Below are 19,915 nucleotides of genomic sequence, written 5' to 3' on the forward strand. Positions count from 1 at the left end.
ATTTTGTCATTTTTCTAGGTAACATATTCTGGTGCAGGTAGTATGTTTTTAAAGCAAGTTTGCAATAAACAATTTCCCCTCAAGGTTAATATAATAGGCAACACCTTTTGCTGCAACAGACGGCAAGAGGTAATGAAAGATTAGCTTACATTATGATTCATTATTTCAAAATGTCAGGATAAAGTGGATCTGCTGCATCTCCCAGAGAGTGCATGTTTTGCTTTTCTAATGTTAATGGATTTACTGTTTTTTTCCCCCCCAGGCCAAATTCAGATAATCGACGCCAGGGTGGCAGAGAAAGATTGGCCAGTACCAATGACAAGGGAAGTATGGCTATGGAATCTGCCAAGGAGACTCGCTACTGTGCAGTGTGCAATGACTATGCTTCAGGCTACCATTATGGAGTCTGGTCCTGTGAGGGCTGCAAGGCCTTCTTCAAGAGAAGTATTCAAGGTAATAGTGTGTTGAAAACGACTTCTATTTTTGATCCTATGAGCAGATCCTAAGAGCCAAAGCGACTGAGGAAGGAAGACATAGAATCAGCCATTTGTACAAAACACAAATCCCTAGTAGGTCCACTAGTATCTTTGGTGGAAAAGTGGAGAAGAGACAGGATCTCAGGAGAAGGAGTTGACACATGCCAGGGCAGCTGAGGCTGAGTAATTCCGCTTCCTTCCTTTGGCAAGACTCAAACAGTTTTGAGCAACTCTACAGAGGAATTCCACTAGCTGGATCTCTGAGGAAAAAAGAAATGTCTGTGCCCTGATTGGGGAATGCCAGATGGACATTCATGTTTGGTAGGCAACTTTGCCTATATGATCTGGTATATGCTGTTAATTGTCCATGCATAATTATCTCTCTACTCAGGCCTTGTCCAGGCAAATATTCTGTTTTGTTCTAGTTTAGCTTGTTCTCCCCTTTCTCTCTTCCATCTCTTTCTTGTCTCAATGGATGACAGGATGTTTTGCTATGAGCTGACTCAGTGGCTGGTGTCTTGTAATGGGGGAGATATCATCTTTACCAGATAGTTATTAAGTATCTACCTGTAGCATTTCATTTCCCTGCCTGCCTCCATCCTTTTCTTGTCTATAGTTTACCAATTGTAGCTAACATACGGTGAGCTATACTTTATTTCTACTCCAGAAGTGTCTGTATTATTGCATTATAATAGGATAACCTGGGGAAACGCTAATCATTTTTACTACCTAAAATACCTATGCTAAATATCCTTTATCTGACAGGAACAGAGATCTGACAGCAGCTTATGCTAACCGAATTCATTTTTTATCTTAAGTGTGGGGCATTTTTCTCTCTTCTTCTTCTTTACATTTTCAGCTTAAGTGAAGGTTAGTATAAACACTAAGAATATTTCTGATGGAGTTTTCATGTGATTCCTTCTACAAAAACCCAGATTTAAGTAATTTGTTGAAAACCAGAGTCCGCTAAGTGAATAAACACTAATTGAAGAAGTGATTCTCATGGACTTCCTGTGATAGCTCTTTCCTGCCCTGATATGAGATGAAAGCTGGGGGATGGTATATAGTATTTATTTTTCCTTCCGTTGCCAGTGGGACTTTTTTTTTTTTTTTTTTTTTTTAAAAGCTGTTCATATCTTAATCGAGTAGCATGTGAGGTCAACATGGTCCATTTTAAAAGCATTTTCTTCGACACATTGCTTTTAACATCTTTTAGAACTCTGCTGTGAGACACATGGATTTTTTTGTTGGTATTTTTATACGATTAATGAGATTCTCAATAGTAATCTTTGTGTGTGTATATATACAGATATAAATTCTAAATGTAAGTTAATATATTTATTATTATTTTTCTAAACATATATAAATATATATATGAACACAGGCTATTTAATTTTATTAGATGATGCTATTTTAATTCAGAAAAAATGACATTTATATTTTGATTTTGGTTAGTATAAGCCCTTAGAGGTGTTTTGACAACTCTCTTAATTTGTAGTTTTACTGTTTATGTGATTTTATATAATCTAAAATACCATTGTTTTTACCAAGCATTTAATTTGGCAGTGAAAGAGCATCTGACAGAGGTATGGTTAGTAGATAGGTCTAACTGCACAATTGGTTGGATTGATCTGAGACTGTTTCCTCATCAGTAAAAATGATTTGGAGCAGTGGTTGGCAAAGTTTTTCTGTAAAGGGCCAGATAATAATATTTTAGGCTTTACGGGGGCCATACAGTCTCTGTTGCAGCTACTTAACTGGATTATAGCCTGTAAGGTGACCTGTAAACACATGGAAGTGATTATGTGCTAATAAAACTTTATTTATCAGAATAGGTAACGGATCAGCCCTGGCCCGTGGCTGATCCCTGATTTAATGTTTATTTATCTGATCTAAATACCTTTATTTGTGGAAAGGAATAGGGGATTTTTAAATCTAAAGTTTTGATTATTCACATTTTACTGAGAACTTACTCTATACTTGATTAGATGTTCTGAGAGAAATAAAACAAAGTGTAAGACATAATCCATAATACCACAAAATTTAAAATTTATTTAGGAAATTTATTTGGGGAAGTAAATGTGCTTGTTCTCATGATACAATCAGAAAGTAAGTCAGTATTGATAAAGTGCTACCTGTATGACAAAGATAAGGAAAACAATAGATGTAAGAAATGAAAATATCAGTTATAAATTAAAATTATTAACATTGAAAGTGGAAATGATCTTCCTCCAAGAAACAATGGCAATATTCTCACAAATTTTTTGCATCATTTTTGTTCAGCATTTAAGATAAAATTATATAAATTCCCATAACATTTAGTATTGTCTCTAAGCATTAAGAACAGAAAAAACAGAAGGAAAATATATTTATAAAAATCAACGAATACAGTGTGAGATATTTCATTGGTATGGCATTATCTCAAGTTCAAATATTTTGAAAAATTTCTGCTTACTCTTTGATAGTTAAAAACAAGTATCTCAGCCGGCGTGGTGGCTCAGGCCTGTAACCCCAGCACTTTGGGAGGCTGAGGCGAGTGGATCACAAGGTCAGGAGATTGAGACCATCCTGGCCAACATGGTGAAACCCCATCTCTACTAAAAATATGAAAATTAGCTGAGCGTGGTGATGCACACCTGTAGTCCCAACTACTTGGGAGGCTGAGGCAGGATAATTGCTTGAACCTGGGAGGCGGAGGTTGCAGTGAGCTGAGATTGTGCCACTGCAGTCCAGCCTGGTGACAGAGTGAGACTCCATCTCAAAAAACAAACAAAACAACACCACCACCACCACCAACAAAAACCTCTTATCTCCGTCTTGTATTTCAGTAAAATAGTAGAATTTTACTGAAACTGTAGCATATAAAAATACAATTCCACTTGGTTTCAGAAACTTCTTGTGTATCATAGTGTGAAGTCACTTATCTTAGGTTTTTAAAATGGGATGAGTATTAAGTCCAAAGTTCTGGAAGAAGCCTAGAAAGAAGGCAGAGTTATTAACCTTAAAATTATTCAGTTCTTCTTTCAGTCATTTATTCATTGACTAGCTTTACTAACAAAGCCCTATGCAAGACCCTGGAAATGCGATGATAGAAAAACCTGGTCCCTACCCTCATAGAACTTGTGAGGTAAAGGGGGATACAGACTGATAAACCAGCAATTAGGTGATGGTGCCAAGATAGAGGTGAAGGCAGCGTCTTATAGGATCCAAACTCCACTCAGTCCTGGTGGTGGTTGAGTCTGGCTGTCAGAGGTTTCCTGATTAAATCTGGAGGGTGAGTCAAGGGAGCATGGTGAAGAAGGAAGGAATGCATGTTTAGCCATGTGAATGAGGCCACGAGTGAAGACCAGGAGGAAAGGCAGAGTGCGGGGAATTCTGTGCATAATAATTAACAAAATTAACGTACTGTTAAACAAAGACATTTCTGGGCCATGGATTTAATCCTAGACTGTGTAAAAACCAAGTAATTGATTTCCTTTATACTTTAAAAGCATTTCCATGTATTTAATTTGTTTGTGTGTATAAAAGGGAAATACCAGAACAAGTTTAAGGGTTTCTAGTTCTGCTTTCTCATCATAGTCTTGATAACTTGGAACTAAAAAGTTTTTTCTGAAATTGTCTGTGACTCTTTATAAATCACATTGCCCCTCAAACACATTTAAGGACGGTGAAGGGTCTGACACGTAGGTGGGAAGTTCTGAAGATGCCGCAGCTCTCCCTGTTTTCCTTGTTACTTAAGAAGAGAGCTAGAAATGAGTGTACATCAGATTATTCTCGTGTTCTAAGTGTTTTGGTTGAAGAGGTAAAGTGTTTGGCTTGAAAGCATACAAATTTTCATCCACTACTTAGTGTGCAAACTTGATTACTTAAGAGATTGAGTAATGGCCTCCAGTGAAACGCATTCTTTTTAAAAAGCAAAGTGAAGGATGCTATTTAAGTCAGAAGGGGCGAAATTGGATATTTTATGAGTTTATTAATCACTGCAGGCATAGAAGTAGTGTTCCTTAAGATGTGTTTTAGACAGTCTCTGGGATGAGTTATATAAGCAGATCTGGTTGTAGCTTCGGCAGCCAGATACTACCTTTGAGTATTATTTCAAGGAAAAAGGACGCCACTGAGCTCACTGCTTCCCTTTCATTATTATTTCAGAAGGTTGTGTGGCATAGAGGGGGCTCAGGCCTCCCTATACACCACTAGCTATGTTGCCATTTTATATTATTTCTATAAGGTGCCAACAGAAGCTGCTCATCAGATCAGACAGACATGGCCCAGGCAAGTATTGACTTACAGATGATCTTTGGCCAGGAAGACATGGTATCAGGGTAGAGTCTGGTTATGGATCAATGCAGTGGGGACCTTAGGTCCTACAAGTATAACTGAGAGCCTGATCCACCAGGCCTTAGAAAGCTTCAGGGTGAGACAGTCCAGTACCCTGGATAGCTCCTTTAACAGCTGCAGCCGGTAAGCAGGCACTTACTTGCTAAAGAACTCACGCCCATTTAGCTGGCTTCATCTGCTTTGTAGAGCTCTGTTAAAAGAGATCTTAGTTCTTTTGGGCCTTGGGGACTCACTCTTGTTCACTTAAAGTGGATTGGTTCTTACATTTATTTTCATAGTTGTGTCTGGTCACCTTCTGGCTTGACGTATGCCCCTATGTCTGGAAAAGGTTAGAGAATGGGGCAGAAGTGGAGGCTGTCCTCCCATCATGTAACTGTTTTATCTTTTCAGAGATACAGCTGGGATCCTAACCCTTTGGTCTCCGTATTTCCACATTTGCTCTTATACAATTCCGTTTCCATGCAACAGCAGGAGAGATATTTTAGATATATTAATCAGATCCTATGGTCTTGAGTTTACAGCTCTCAGTGTAAATCTTACTCTCAAGAGAAAAATTTTCCTTCTGCAGCTGAAAACATTCGACATATTCTCTCTCCTGTTCCTTCTCCCCCATTCACTGTACTCCAGGCACACCGGCTTTTATTTTTATTTACTTTTTGCTATTCCCCCAACACGCCAACATGTTCCTTCCTCAGGATCTCAGCACATGTGATTCCCTTTTTCCCTTTGCTTGAAATACCCAGATCTTTACTTGGCTGGTTTCTTGTCATTCAGACTCTGCCCAAAGTCACTTTCTCAGAAGTGGCATTACCCTTCCACGAGTAATACTACTCTTACTTCACTTTACAGCTCTCAAATTCTTATGAAGTTTTCCTGTTTATTCATTTGTTTGATTATTGTCTGTCTGCATCAGGTACCATGCAAACTTGGGTGTAAACTCAGTGATAGCTGATTTCTGTTCAGCATTGTTTGTTGCTATAGCTCCAGTGCTTTTAGTCATGTTGGGCACATCCCTACTAAATAGTAGAATATGGCGAAGGGTCAAAATCATGATAGACAGCTGGGCGTGGTGGCTCATGCCTATAATCCCAGCACTTTGGGAGGCTGAGATGGGTGGATCACGAGGTCAGGACTTCAAGACCAGCCTGACCAACGTGGTGAAACCCTGTCTCTACTAAAAATACAAAAATTAGCCAGTTGTGATGGCATGTGCCTGTAATCCCAGCTACTCAGGAGGCTGAGGCAGGATAATTGCTTGAACCCGGGAGGTGGAGGTTGTAGTGAGCTGAGATTGTGACACTGCACTCCAGCCTGGGCAATAGAGTGAGACTTCATCTCAAAATAAATAAATAAATAAAAATAATGATAGATAAAAACTGCTAGAGGCTCTCTGAGAAGGAAGAAATGTCACTGGGTTAGACTGGTAAGAGAAGTGTTAATGCAAGTGGTACATTTGATATAAGCATGCAAATAAATGGTAGTTTGGAGGAGAATTCCAGAAATGTGAAATAGTATTGAGAAATTGAGTAAGCCAGCCTTGAGAGAACACATAGCTTATTGTCTTCTTCTGTTTTGCTCTTCAGCTCTCTAAAGTGGGCATTCTCCAGGGCCCTGTCTTCAATCTCAGCTTCTTTTTCTTCTTCATCCTTCTTTTTCCACCTAGTTTCCTAGGGAATTATACATATATAAATTATATATATATAATATATATAATTATATATATATATAATTATATATAATATATAATTATATATAATTTTTTATATATAATTATATATATAATTATATATAAATATATATAATTATATATATAAATATATATAAATATATAAATATATATAATTATATATAATTATATATAAATAATATATAATTATATATAAATATATATATTTATACGTATAAATATATATAATTATATATAATTATATATAAATAATATATAATTATATATAAATATATATATTTATACGTATAAATATATATAAATATATAAATATATATATATAAATATATATATTATATATAAATATAAATATATATATAATATATATATATATATGTACGTCTGGTACAGGCTGAATTGTGTCTCCCACAAAGATATGTTGAAGTCCTAACCCTCAGTGCCTCAGAATGTGACCTTATTTGGAAATAACATCATTCCGGGTGTAATTAGTTAAGATGAAGTTACACTGTGGTGTAACCCGCACTATACTTCCAGTATATACTTCAGTATATGGGCCCTTAATCTAATGTGACTGATATCCTTAGAATAAGAAGAAAATTTGGACACAGAGAAGAGAATGTCATATGATAACAGAGAGAGAGAGAGGAGAGAGAGAGGGAAGAGAGAGAGAGAGAAGGAGAAAGAAAGAGAGGAGACAGAAGAGAAACATCTACAAAGCAAGGAACACCAAAGATTGCTGGTGCTTAGGATCCTGGCTCCTGCCCCAGCCTGATTTCTCAGTGACTCCCCTGTGTTTCCCTCTGCCACCAGCCCCTCCTTCTGCCTGCTGTGTGTGGCAGTTCCCTTGCCACTCCCTCCAGCATCCATACTTCAAACCGGGGAGTTAGTTATTTCCATTGTTTCCTATTGCAGCCTCTGCCTCTGACGTTTCCAGAGCTCTTGCATAGCTCTGTTGAGTCTATCTCCTTAAATGCGTTTTCATCCACTTACCATTGCTGAGTTAGCTGCGTTACCTTTCACCAGGATGCTTGCAATAATTTATTGTTTCCATTTGCCTTCTCCTTCATCTAAGCCATTTGCTTATGTCTTTTTTCTTGTTGCGAGACATTCTGCACATTGCCACTCTATTAGTGGTCATAAAGCAAATCACTGATCATGTCAATACTCAGTACAAGATCCTTTAATGACCTCCATAGCCCATGGAATGATCCTTAAACAAGAGTTCAAGGACTGCTTCAATCTTGTTCAGCCTATCTTTCTAGTCATTTTAAAGTCACCATTTCTACTTGTGAAATAGGCACTCCAGACACACTGAATTCCTTGTTCTTCTACAAATATGATGATTCCATTTCTTTGCTGGGAATTTCTTTCCAGATTTACCTGTAAGAATTCTTCTAATCCTAATCAAAAGTGACTGTTGTTAAGCCTCTGAAGATAATGCAGAAGTTCTCTCTCTCCTGGGACCTTGATATTAGTTTATTCCATTGTATTGCATATATTTGATTGTCCATGTTCTGTCCCATACTGACTGTAAAGTCCTTAAAGGTGAGGGCCCAATATTATCAGAGTCACCCAATAAATAAATAAAAGAATAAATGGAAATTAGGATCAGTTTGTGGGCTTTAGCAACACAAAAACATTATACTTTTTCAACATGGGAGAGGTATGATGAAAGAGTTTTTTTTTTTTTTTGAGACAGAGTCTCACTCTGTCACTGCAGAGGCTGCAGTGCAGTAGCACTGTGTCAGCTCACTGCAACCTCCGTCTCCTGGGTTCAAGCAATTCTCCTGCCTCAGCCTCCCAAGTAGCTAGGATTACAGGTGTCCACCACCATGCCCGGCTAGTTTTTATATTTTTAGTGGAGACGGGGTTTCACCATGTTGGCCAGGCTGGTCTTGAACTGCTGACCTCAGGTGATCCACCCGCCTTGGCCTCCCAAAGTGCTGGGAGCCACCGCATCTGGCTGATGAAAAAGTCTTTAATGCAGATTAATCTGGCAGAAGCATATAGGAGGGACGAGAGAAGGGAAAGAATCAAAGCGTGAAGACCAATTTGGCTGATATTCAACTAGCCTAGATATACTAAAAATCTGGACTTTTTGGTATTTGTGAAACGGAAAGAAGGGGAATAGAATAAAGGATATTATAATGAAAGGATATACATTGCTTGAAGGTAATTAAATATGGCTTATCCAGGAGATAAAAGAGTTAAAGAGGTTCAGACATAGACTGAATCAACTGAGAAATGAATGACTTGGACACCAAGAGGAAGGCCAGTCATCAGGGGGTAGGATAAGTTCAATTCTAGCCATGCTGCATTTGAGATGATAGCTGGATGTCCAGATGGAATTATCCAGCAGCCACAGAAACAGAATCAGCTCTCTGCAGATATTCCAGGGGTGGGAATTTGAATTAATTTCCTCAATTAATTTTAAAGAAACATGATGAAAAGAATGGTCTGAATACTTCTTGAAGGTTGCACATTATTAATAATGGAGAAGTAATTCTAAAACCTTCCTCTTGATTTTCATAATATAAGCATTCCCTGAATCTTACCAAACCTTGTAAGTAACACTCTTATTATAAAAAGTGTATGTGCAAAGCCCTTCTAAACAGGAAAATCATAAATTAGTCCTACAGGGCCCAAAACAGCTCTCTGGGAGCTTACAATTCAGAAAGAACATCCTGCTACTAGCACATTAAGCCGTACAAATAGTAAACTGCAGAAACAAATATAAGCATTTTTATGATGTCCAAACAAGAACCAAGCAGGTGTTTTTTTTTTTCACATTATTTATACTGTGGCAGTTCATAGCCTCCTTTTCTGACCCAGAGCTTGCTTAATCCTTCCCTTATTTCTACTTATATTTTTTACTCTCCATCATGTGTTAACATACATATTGTGCAGCAGAAATGACTACGGAGGCTGAGGGCAGCAGAGTTTCAGTGTGTACACATATGAGCTATCATGTCATTTTCAAGTGAAAGCCTTTGCAATGAAACTTTTTGAAAGAAAGGCATGGCCGGGTGCGGTGGCTCATGCCTATAATCCAGCACTTTGGGAGGCTGAGGCAGGCAGATTACGAGATCAAGAGATTGAGACCATCCTGGCCAACATGATGAAACCCCGTCTCTACTAAAAATACAAAAATTAGCTCGGCGTGGTGGTGTGCACCTGTAGTCCCAGCTACTCGGGAAGCGGAGGCAGGAGAATCGCTTGAACTCGAGAGGCGGAGGTTGTAGTGAGCCGAGATTGCAGCACCGCACTCCAGCCTGGCGACAGAGGGAGACTCGTGTCAAGAAAAAAGAGAAGGAGGGAGGGAGGGAGAGAGAGAGAGAGAGATAGGAGAGAGAGAGAGGAGAGAGAGAGAGAGAGAGAAAAGAAAAGAAAAGAAAAGAAAAGAAAAGAAAAGAAAAAAAAAGAAAAGAAAAGAAAAGAAAGAAATGCGGGCATTAACTTCAGGTATTGGTAAGTTTGCTAGGTGTTTGGCTCCTGTTTCTCATCAGAGAAATAGAAAGACACACCATGAAAGTCAAGGCCTGAAAACCTCATTCCATGTAAGAATGACATCCCCAGTGTTAAGTGCTTGTTAGTGGTTAATGCGATGCGTGAAACTTAGATGTGTTTGTGCACACATGTACGCGTGCCTTTGAAGAAGAACTCAGAAGAGTTAAATCACAGCCTTTCAACCTGTGAAATGACAGTAGTTCTTCTTTTTTTCCTCTCCCTTTGGCCAAGTCATCTTTATCTTGGAGATAATTAAGACAAAAATGCCTCTGACAAATAAAATCAGTATAGAACCCCTATTTCTTGGCAGCTTTTGTGGACACAGCTGAAGCTTTCAGAGGTCTTGAAAAACCATGGCAACAAATGCCTTTGAAGGGTAAGCAAAGGTTCCAAATGTTTTTAATCGCTGGTGTTTTTTCTGCTACCACTTCAAGCATTCTTCTTCATTTTTTGTTCATCTGATCAAAATTAAATTTCCAATTTCCCTACTAAGTGGTTCTGTCCTGGTCATGCCATTGACTATTTCCATTAAAGTAGTAGAGTTTGTGCCCACATGTGGTTGTTAAGCTCATCAACAATTGCATTAGAAAGCTTCGTTTATCAGTGGCAATAATTTCCCATAAAAATTATAGATAGGTTTTAACGGGCACATTTTCAAAAGGCATCAACTAGTCCTCAAAATTATGTGCTGACACTGTTCTTACAACAGTGGTTCGTGGCCTAATTCCACCAAATTTCTCTCTTCTTCATAGAGAATTGTTGTCAGTAGCTTTTTTTTTTTTTTTTTTTTTTTTTTGAGAAGGAGTCTCGCTCTGTCGCCCAGGCTGGGGTGCAGTGGCGCAATCTCGGCTCACTGCAAGCTGCGCCTCCTGGGTTCACGCCATTCTCCTGCCTCAGCCTCTCCGAGTAGCTGGGACTACAGGCGCCCGCCACCAGGCCCGGCTAATTTTTTTTGTATTTTTAGTAGAGACGGGGTTTCACCGTGGTCTCGATCTCCTGACCTCATGATCCGCCCGCCTCGGCCTCCCAAAGTGCTGGGATTACAAGCGTGAGCCACCACGCCCAGCCTGTTGTCAGTAGCTTTATATCCTTTTAAAGAGAATGGCCTGTATCTCTGATACTCATTCGGAGAAATGAGTATTTTAGACGTAGGTTGCTAATTTTAAACTATATACTACACTATTTCAGCACTATATAGGTTATCTTGTAACCTGCTTGCCTGGCTATTTGGCTGAAAAATAACAACATGTAAGGAAAATCTATTTCATAAGTCTACCATTTACTTTGTAAAACTTGTTCTGGCTACTCTGTTAATTTTCCACTTACGTGTGAGTTAGAGAGCAGATTTGATTTTTTTTTAAGCGAAAGATATGCCTTACCTGAGAAAAGAATATAGTGGGGAAAGCACTCCTATTATTTTCCTCATATTTCTATTTTTTTGCGGAAATAAAAAGACATTTCAGTTTTTCAGTTGCTAAGAAATGAAGGAACCAAAGACAAAACAACTTAATTATTAAATTACAATTTATTTCGGTAATAAGCACTCGTTCTCTCTGTTTTCCTTGGGAAAGAGTATGTGGATTTTCAATTTTATCCAAATAAGCATCATCTTTCTCTGATTAGTGTGGCAGTTTCAAAATCATGTATTAGGAAGTACAGAGTGAATGAGTAGAGAATTTCTAAATTAGCACCCAAGGGTGGGTAGCTAGATTATGTTTATAAATATGAACTTTTGTATTAAGTGCAATGATTTAAAAGAATGGCTGCATCACTTAAGGACATTTCATTAAGGGCTGTGCACAATATTTTTCCTTATACATCATAAAAGATAAATTATAGTCCATAAAATAGTATAAATTCCTAATTATTTTGTGCTTTTGACACCTCAGAGTTACTAATAAGCGATTTCGTTTTAAAATGATATTTACTTATTTATTTATTTGGAGATGCAGTCTTTCTCTGTTGCCCAGGCTGGAGTGCAGTGGTGTGATCTTGGCTCATTGCAACCTCTGCCTCCCAGGTTCAAGTGATTCTCCTGCCTCAGCCTCCAGAGTAGCTGGGACCACAGGCATGGGACACCACACCCAACTAATTTTTGTATTTTTAGTGGAGACGGGGTTTCACTGTGTTGGCCACACTAGTCTCGAACTCCTGACCTCAAGTGGTCCTCCCGCCTTGGCCTCCCAAAGTGCTGGGATTACAGGCATGAGCCACTGTGCCTGGCTCGTTTTAAAATAATTTAAAAGTATATTTTGCCACCACCATTAACCAGTTAAGCCATGATGGTATATTATAATCACCATGGAGATGGTTTTTCTCTTTATTTTATTTTGTTTGTTTTCTGATTGCTAGCATGCTGATTACTCCTCCTATTCTACAAGTGCCTGCAGGCCAGCCCCATTTTTGCCCTCTTCACTTCATTTTTCATTTCTCCCTGTTTCACTCTTCATAGCACATTTGTACTCTGTACACACCTAGAGACCTCCCTGTTGAAGTTCTTCACATTCTCTTCCCTAGAGAGGGTTAACTTGTTGAGCTCAGAGACTTAAATTTAAAATAAAATGTAACAGATATGTATTGAATGACTATTTTATTTTAGCTCTAGGAGAAATGCAAAGATATATCATCCATAGACCCTGAAATCCAACTAAGGGTTCTGCTCATATACAAGGTGAAAAGTTGTGATAATGCACATTAAACAACAGAAGAGTTAAATTCAGCACTATAAGTGATGCCTCAAAGCAGCATAATGGGAAAAAGGCGTATTTCAGAAAAAAATGGTATGAGTTCAGAGGCAAGAGAAAACAGAATGCTCTAGATTAAACTTGAAGACTTTATGGAGGAGGTGGTGTTTAAATAGATACCTTTCCACAGAACCATGAAGAGAGTTCTACTTAATTGTAAGTGGCCTGTGATTTGTCGTTAGTCATTGCACGCTCAATTCTGCATGTGTGATAACTGTGTATTTTTATGGCAAAATTGCAATTACTTTTGCACCAACCTAATAGAATAGTGTGGGTTTAAAAAAAACTGTAATATATTCAAACATATTTCTTATATGTATCTGTTTCACCATCATTAGCAGTAAATCTATTTTGTATCCAGAGATTGAATAATATTTTGTTTCTAGGATGTGAATGATGTACTATTTTAACTTACTTTTGAAGTTTGACATGGGAGTGATATTAATAAAATCTAAAGATGCTCCTAAGGAGCAATAGATAATGTAGCTATAGATAGTGTAGCTATTATGGAGGTAAGTGTATTTGATATTTTTTATTATGATATGAAGGGATATGAAGGGAAAAACAATTAATAAATACAATTTATTAATGTAGACTTAGCTTATATGCCATAATTTTTATGTTTGCAACTTTCTTGATTTTCTTCCTCTGGCTTTACTTCTATGAGATATTTATGAAAGGATGTTTTTAAAAATGGCTAGAGACTTTTGCTTCTAAGAGTTGACATAGACTTTTCCACAACATGAACAATTAGTAGATGATAAACTTAGATACACTCTTGAATTTTTAAAATTGTGGCAGTAAAACTGATCTCAGAGAAGGAAGAAAATGCTTTGGCCAGCTTTTATCAATTATATACAACGTGTTTAAGATTTCAGTTCCTCTCGCCTTCTTTCTCCCTATATAATACTTTTTCTTAAGGTTGGTACTATTGATGCACTTGGTGTAAACACATGAGATAATAGCAAAATATGAATCTAGGTCCCAGAAATGGGCTTCTTTCACTCTGCCACCTGTTCTGACTGCATTTCTCCTGACTTTCTGTAAATCCTGGGGAGGAGCTGGAAGAGCAAGGTGTGTGCTAGCTTAACTATGGGGATGAAGTACCCTTCTTTTTTTCTGATTTTGTTCCCACATCTCCTTACTGGACCAAGTAAGGGCATCAGTGTCAAACTTCCTGATTGAAGATACATTTTTGCCCTACTATGAAGGGCTCTGGGTAACATTTATTGCTTATAAAATGCTTTTTTGGCTACTTTGTTTCTGAATATAAGGCAAGATAAAAAGTTTGATTCAAGAGTTTCTTGTAAACACTTTGTGTGTGCGTGTGTATTCATATATGGCTGCACACGTACATAAGTCCATACATAAGTACAGTCCACCCTCCATGTTTGTGGGTTCAACATCCATGGATTCAACTGATTGCAAATCAAAAATATTTGGAAAAAAATGGATGGTAGTGTCTGTACTGAACATATACAGAGATTTTCCTTGTCATTATTCCCTAAGCAATATAACAATTATTTACAGGAATGTACATTGTATTAGGTATTATAAGTAATCTAGAGATGTTTTAAACTATATGGGAGGATGTGCGTAGGTTATATGCAAATATTATGCCATTTTATATAAGGAACTTGAACATCTATGGATTTGGGTATCTGGGAAGTCTTGGAACAAATCCCCCACAGATCCTGAGGGGCCACTGTATATATATTCGTCAACACACACACACACACACACACACACACACGTACACACCAATGTGTATGTACTTTTTTTCTTTTTTTAAATTTGAGACCAAGTCTCACTCTGTTGCCCAGGCTGGAGTGCAGTGGTACAAACTTGGCTCATCGCAACCTCTGCCTCCCGGGTTCAAGCGATTCTCCTGCTTCAGCCTCCCTAGTAGTTGGGATTGTGGGCACCTGCCACCATGCCTGGCTAATTTTTGTAGTTTTAATAGAGGCAGGGTTTGACCATGTTAGCCAGGCTAGTCTTGAACTCCTGACCTCAAGTGATCTGCCTGCCTCGGTCTCCCAAAGTGCTGGGATTACAGATGTGAGCCACCACACCCATTTGCAATGGGTATAGACTTTTGAAATATGTACTACAAAATATTAACAGTGACTACCTCTGAATGATAGGATTATGGATAAATTTTGTTCTTTTGCACATCTGTATTTTTATTTTTCCATAGTAAACTTCTTTTACTTATGTAATAAAAACTTCATTAAAAAATCCATGCTGCAATTGATTAATTATATACTAACTTTTTTTTTACTCTTCCCTCAGTACAGAAAGATTATTCTGTATTTACCAAATCTTTACACTTTATTTGCAAATCATTTTGACTGTCTGTTTGCAAGAGGTCAAATTTGCACTGAAGTTCAGCTTTCATTCATTACCCATGAGCCCAAGAGAAATTGTGTCAGGTGGACATCAGGTAGCTGAGGCCAATAGAATAGTATTCCTTTGGGTCATTGAGAAATCATAGCAGAGGAAAGCCTGTGTTGATAATAGAGTACCACCAGGAATCTAGGTCTTTACAGTTGCTGGCCTGACCAGCAAGGGTGAAATAGTTCAGTCATGCAGCCAGTGATTATTAACCCTAGCTATATATTCCAGAGAGGAAGAGCTAGCCTTTTTGGGTTGTGATTGGTCACTGATTGCAGTTGCACATATACTGGCCATGAGGTCTACTCACATGTGAAGAGCATGCTACATACATAGACTAGATACACTGACTCATCAGCCTGGAAACAGTGACTGACCCTCACTTTGATTGTTTGAATGTGTCCTGACCCATTACCCTGCCTTTGGATCCTTTCCTGTGTGTGTGTGTGTGTGTGTTTTTAAGCATTTTATCTGTGAATTAAAATAGTACTTTCCATTGCTTCATTTTTTTTTCCCTAAGGAGTTTAGCTTTGTTTAATTAGAAACAAGACAGCAATCGTTACTGGTCTGGTGCAATCTTGTTTAGGACTCCTCTTTTGCTTAGAACTATACCTGGATTAGGGATCACTGTGATTTAGAGTGCGCAGTATGAAGTTATTTAAATACTTAATAGTATATTTGAAATGAAAAGAGTAGAAATTAAAGACTGAATCATTTATCAAGAAATAACAGAGGAGACCGATTTACTTCTGTAAGATTTAGTAGAGGCTGTTCCCTTCTTTATAATTGGCTTTGTTTCAGTTACCAGTTAAGTGGGGTGAACTGTTATTAAAAGTTACAGTAAGGTTATGGGTAAGGTTACAGTAGCATTCTTCAAGAAAAACTACAGGAGTAGTCACTGTGCGACTATCTGCTTTGTACCTGCCAATATGGCAGTAGATATGGAAGGGTCAGAAAAACAGGACTTCATGTTCATTAACTTTTCCTTTTTCCTTTCTTTCACCCATTTTTTTCAACTTTCATGTCTTATATGCAAGATAGCATGCCTATTCTTTACCTTCAATGTATTTTTGAATTTTTATTCCAGATCATATTTTGTCACAATTTGTAAAATGTAGCTGATAAAAATGGTTATTACATGAGAACTTGCTTTACAAATTATAGATCACATTTTTATACAAATTATTGTATCACCATAGAAAAATAGTTACGATTTATCTGTTTAGTCTTAGAAAAATTATTTCACGTATTAGTTAAGGCTTTTAGTTTTGAGTGAGCAAAATCCAATTCAAACTAGCTTTGGGTAGAGGTAGGGGTAAAAGAAAAGGAATGGGTATCAGTGGAAGGTTTACTTGTGTGTCTTGGCTAACTGCAAACACAGCGGGGTGCAACCAGACCTCAGTGATCACAGACCCAGGGACTCAGACCCTGTGAGGACCTTAGCCTTACCGCCACTCTTCTCTATGTGTCAGCTTCGCGTCCTCTGTCTGCAAGTGTGCATTTTCCCTAAGGTGGGAAGCAGAGTTGGCAACAGCTGCCAGGGTTGACTTCCTGTGGCATTCTTCCAGTTAGCAAATATTAGAGAGGGACCCTGCTTGGCCCAGCTTTGGGACACACCTCTGGACCAACTAGCTGTTCTCAGGAGGCGGTAACATGTACAGAGGTGATCCCTGGGGCTCCCCCTGTGAAATCATTGTGAGCCCATCACTACCTCCCTCCCCGACGTTGATGTCTACTATGTTTGATGTCTCTGAACTTCCATTTCCTCAATTGTGAATGGCACCCTGGTTCCCACCTTGCTGGATAGATGTAGTGATTAGAGTTGATGCTTAACCTACAGTAGGTGCTCTGTAAAGAATCATTGGCATCATTACCTCCTGTTGGCTGTATCCCATTCCCTATAGATATCTTTCTGCTCTGAGACTAAGCAGAGAAAATAATTTAACATTTAATTATTGTGCTTCTAAATCCACTTTTACCTCTTCTTTCTTTACTTTTCTTTATTATTTTTAATTATTTTAAAAATAAAATTGTATATATTTAAGGTGTACAAGATGTTTTGATATACATATACATAATGAAATGATTACTGCAGTCAAGCTAATTAACATCAATCTCCTCACGTAGTTATCAATTTTGGGGGGCATGGAGTGAGAGAACCTGAAATCTCTCTTAGCAAATTTCCAGTGTATAATACAGTATCGTTAAACATGGTCATCATGTTGTACATTAGATTTCTAGACTTGTTCATGCTACATAACTGCAACTTTGTACCCCTTGACCAATATCTCTCCATTTTCTCCACTATCTTCATGCCTGAAATTGTGTGATATAGATATATAGTGTGTGTGATATAGAGTGATATATGTATATATAACTGTGTGATATATATGTGTGTATATACAAGCACACACACATACACACGTACATATGCATATACATGCACACGTAGACAATGGGATATTATTCAGCTTTCAAAAAGGAGATCCTGCCATTCGCAACATGGGTGAATCTGGATGACATTATGTTAAGTGAAACAAGCTGGACACAGAAAGAAACATGCCCCTTACTTCTTAGACACACATTTCTTTCTCATAGCCAGCACCTGAAAATAGGGCCAAGTGTTTTGCATGATTTACAATTGACTGTATAAACATAGCATAGCCAGTTATATGATGTGTTACCATTTGTGCTATAAAATCAAAAGAAGAGATCAGAACATTTAAAAACTTCCCTGTGGATTTCTACCTCTTACCTAAGCTTTGTTCTTTTTTTTTTTTAAAACCTTATGAACACCAAGCTTTAGATAGCAGAGGTCACGTATCCTTGGGCTCAAATATACAGTTTCTTAGCTGTAGGGAGACTTAGAAAATTCCTCGAATGAATTTTCTGTATTATCTTTGATTGCTACATTGCCCTTTTTTGTGTTTTTAACTTGCCTTCCCTGACTTAAAATATGCTTTAAAAAAATAACAAAGGTAGTATTTAATTTTCACAGTGTGGAATTAAAGGTAAATAACTTTAAATTAAATTTGGTTGGATGTATAAATTATTAAAATATCCTTTCTCTTATGGCTGGGTAAGTCTGCATCGTCCATTCAGCCTGCTATGTCTCTTTCCATGAGAACACTCTCGAAGCATGGGGCCCTGCTTCCAAACAAGCCGAGCATTTTGTAGTAAATTTTAAAAAGCTAAATTTCATAATAACCTTTATAATTGCTACTTGAAAATGGAGTTTGGAATGGCACCAAATTATTAATCAGTAGAAGGAGAATAGATTGCAAAAAGGTAATTATATCAAACTGAACACTTCTTGAAATATCTTCTGTTAAATAAAATATAGTTCCTCTTCCCTGTTCTCATTTGTAAGCAATGAGGACAATTCAGGTAGCATGAATCAGGAATCAGGGTACTTTTCTGTTCCGCAGATGGGCTTAATTGTTTTGGGCTCACTTCAAACTGTAGATGAGCACTGTCCTTTAACTTCCTGGGCAGCAGAGGCGGCCATGTTCACTGTAAGAGTTCACTGGGTTAGAGTCTCAGGAAGAGGCATGTTATGACTTCCCTACATTCCTGGACAGTTTAGACTGTAATTCTTGGTTGTTTAAAAAGGTGTTTGAATGTATTTTGTTCAGAGGCTTGAGTAAATGGCTCTTATTCTTACATTTTTTTTTTTTTTTGCCTGCTTTTTCCAGCATTAGAATAGTTTTCAGCCCTGACAATTAGCCTTATGCTGACTGGAGTGGATTTTTTGCATAGGACCAAGTGTTTTGCATGATTTACAATGGACTGCATAAATGTAGCATAACAAGTTATATGATGTGAAGAAAATTACTTAAGGGTAAAAATGGATTGTTTACTGAGAAGATGATGTTATTATAAACTGGTTTGAGGGTATTGTGGTTTAGATGCTGTCCTTACAAATTTGAGCTTTGTTGGTTTGGAGATTTAGTATCTAACAATAATGGTTAATGTGTAATGAATACTTGCCCTCCTCCAGGCTCTATGTTACGTATCCTGGATGCATCATCTCATTTTTTTTTTTTTTTTGAGACGGAGTCTCGCTCTGTCGCCCAGGCTGGAGTGCAGTGGCGCAATCTCGGCTCACTGCAAGCTCCGCCTCCCGGGTTCACGCCATTCTCCTGCCTCAGCCTCTCCGAGTAGCTGGGACTACAGGCGCCCGCCACCACGCCCGGCTAATTTTTTGTCTTTTTAGTAGAGACGGGGTTTCACTGTGGTCTCGATCTCCTGACCTCGTGATCCGCCCGCCTCGGCCTCCCAAAGTGCTGGGATTACAAGCGTGAGCCACCGCGCCCGGCCGCATCGTCTCATTTAATCCTCCATAAAATTTGAAGCAGTCAGCATTGTAATTAATCTCACTTTTCAAACGAGGAAACCAAGGTATGTAAGAAACAAAACCAGTGTTGAATCTGACTAGTAGGACTGCAAAGCCTGACTCTTAACCATTGTGTTCTGTTGCCTTCTCCAAGGGAAAGGAGGACTTCCAGAAAGGCCGTTGGAAGTGAAGAGTGTCACCTGATCATAGCTGGCTCCTCATCCCACTAGGTTAACAGGCAACAGATGGGGGCCACAGAGTTGGCTGGGGTTAGTCCTGATTGCCAAGGGGAAATGGGGCTGTTACCATGCAATGGATAGACACTAGGATGCTCCTGTGTGTCTCCTTATATCCTACCAGGTGTAGAATGATGGTTAAGGACAATTCCATCCTCTTATTTGGAGAGGAGACCAAGGCCTTGTAGGACTAAAGG

General features: G+C 38.2%; 1 protein-coding gene across 2 annotated transcripts in view; it reads left to right on the forward strand.

The window, feature by feature from the left end:
- The window catches only part of ESR1 (estrogen receptor 1), a 411,090-nt gene that overhangs the window by 151,613 nt on the left and 239,562 nt on the right, over positions 1–19,915 (forward strand). For both annotated transcript variants that reach the window (XM_055267514.2, XM_055267503.2), the window contains exon 4: positions 263–453. In XM_055267514.2, the coding sequence (XP_055123489.1) occupies positions 263–453 (191 nt within the window). The remainder of the gene's footprint in view (positions 1–262; positions 454–19,915) is intronic.

Source organism: Symphalangus syndactylus, chromosome 2 (assembly GCF_028878055.3).
Source record: "Symphalangus syndactylus isolate Jambi chromosome 2, NHGRI_mSymSyn1-v2.1_pri, whole genome shotgun sequence".
NCBI classification, from domain to species: domain Eukaryota; kingdom Metazoa; phylum Chordata; class Mammalia; order Primates; family Hylobatidae; genus Symphalangus; species Symphalangus syndactylus.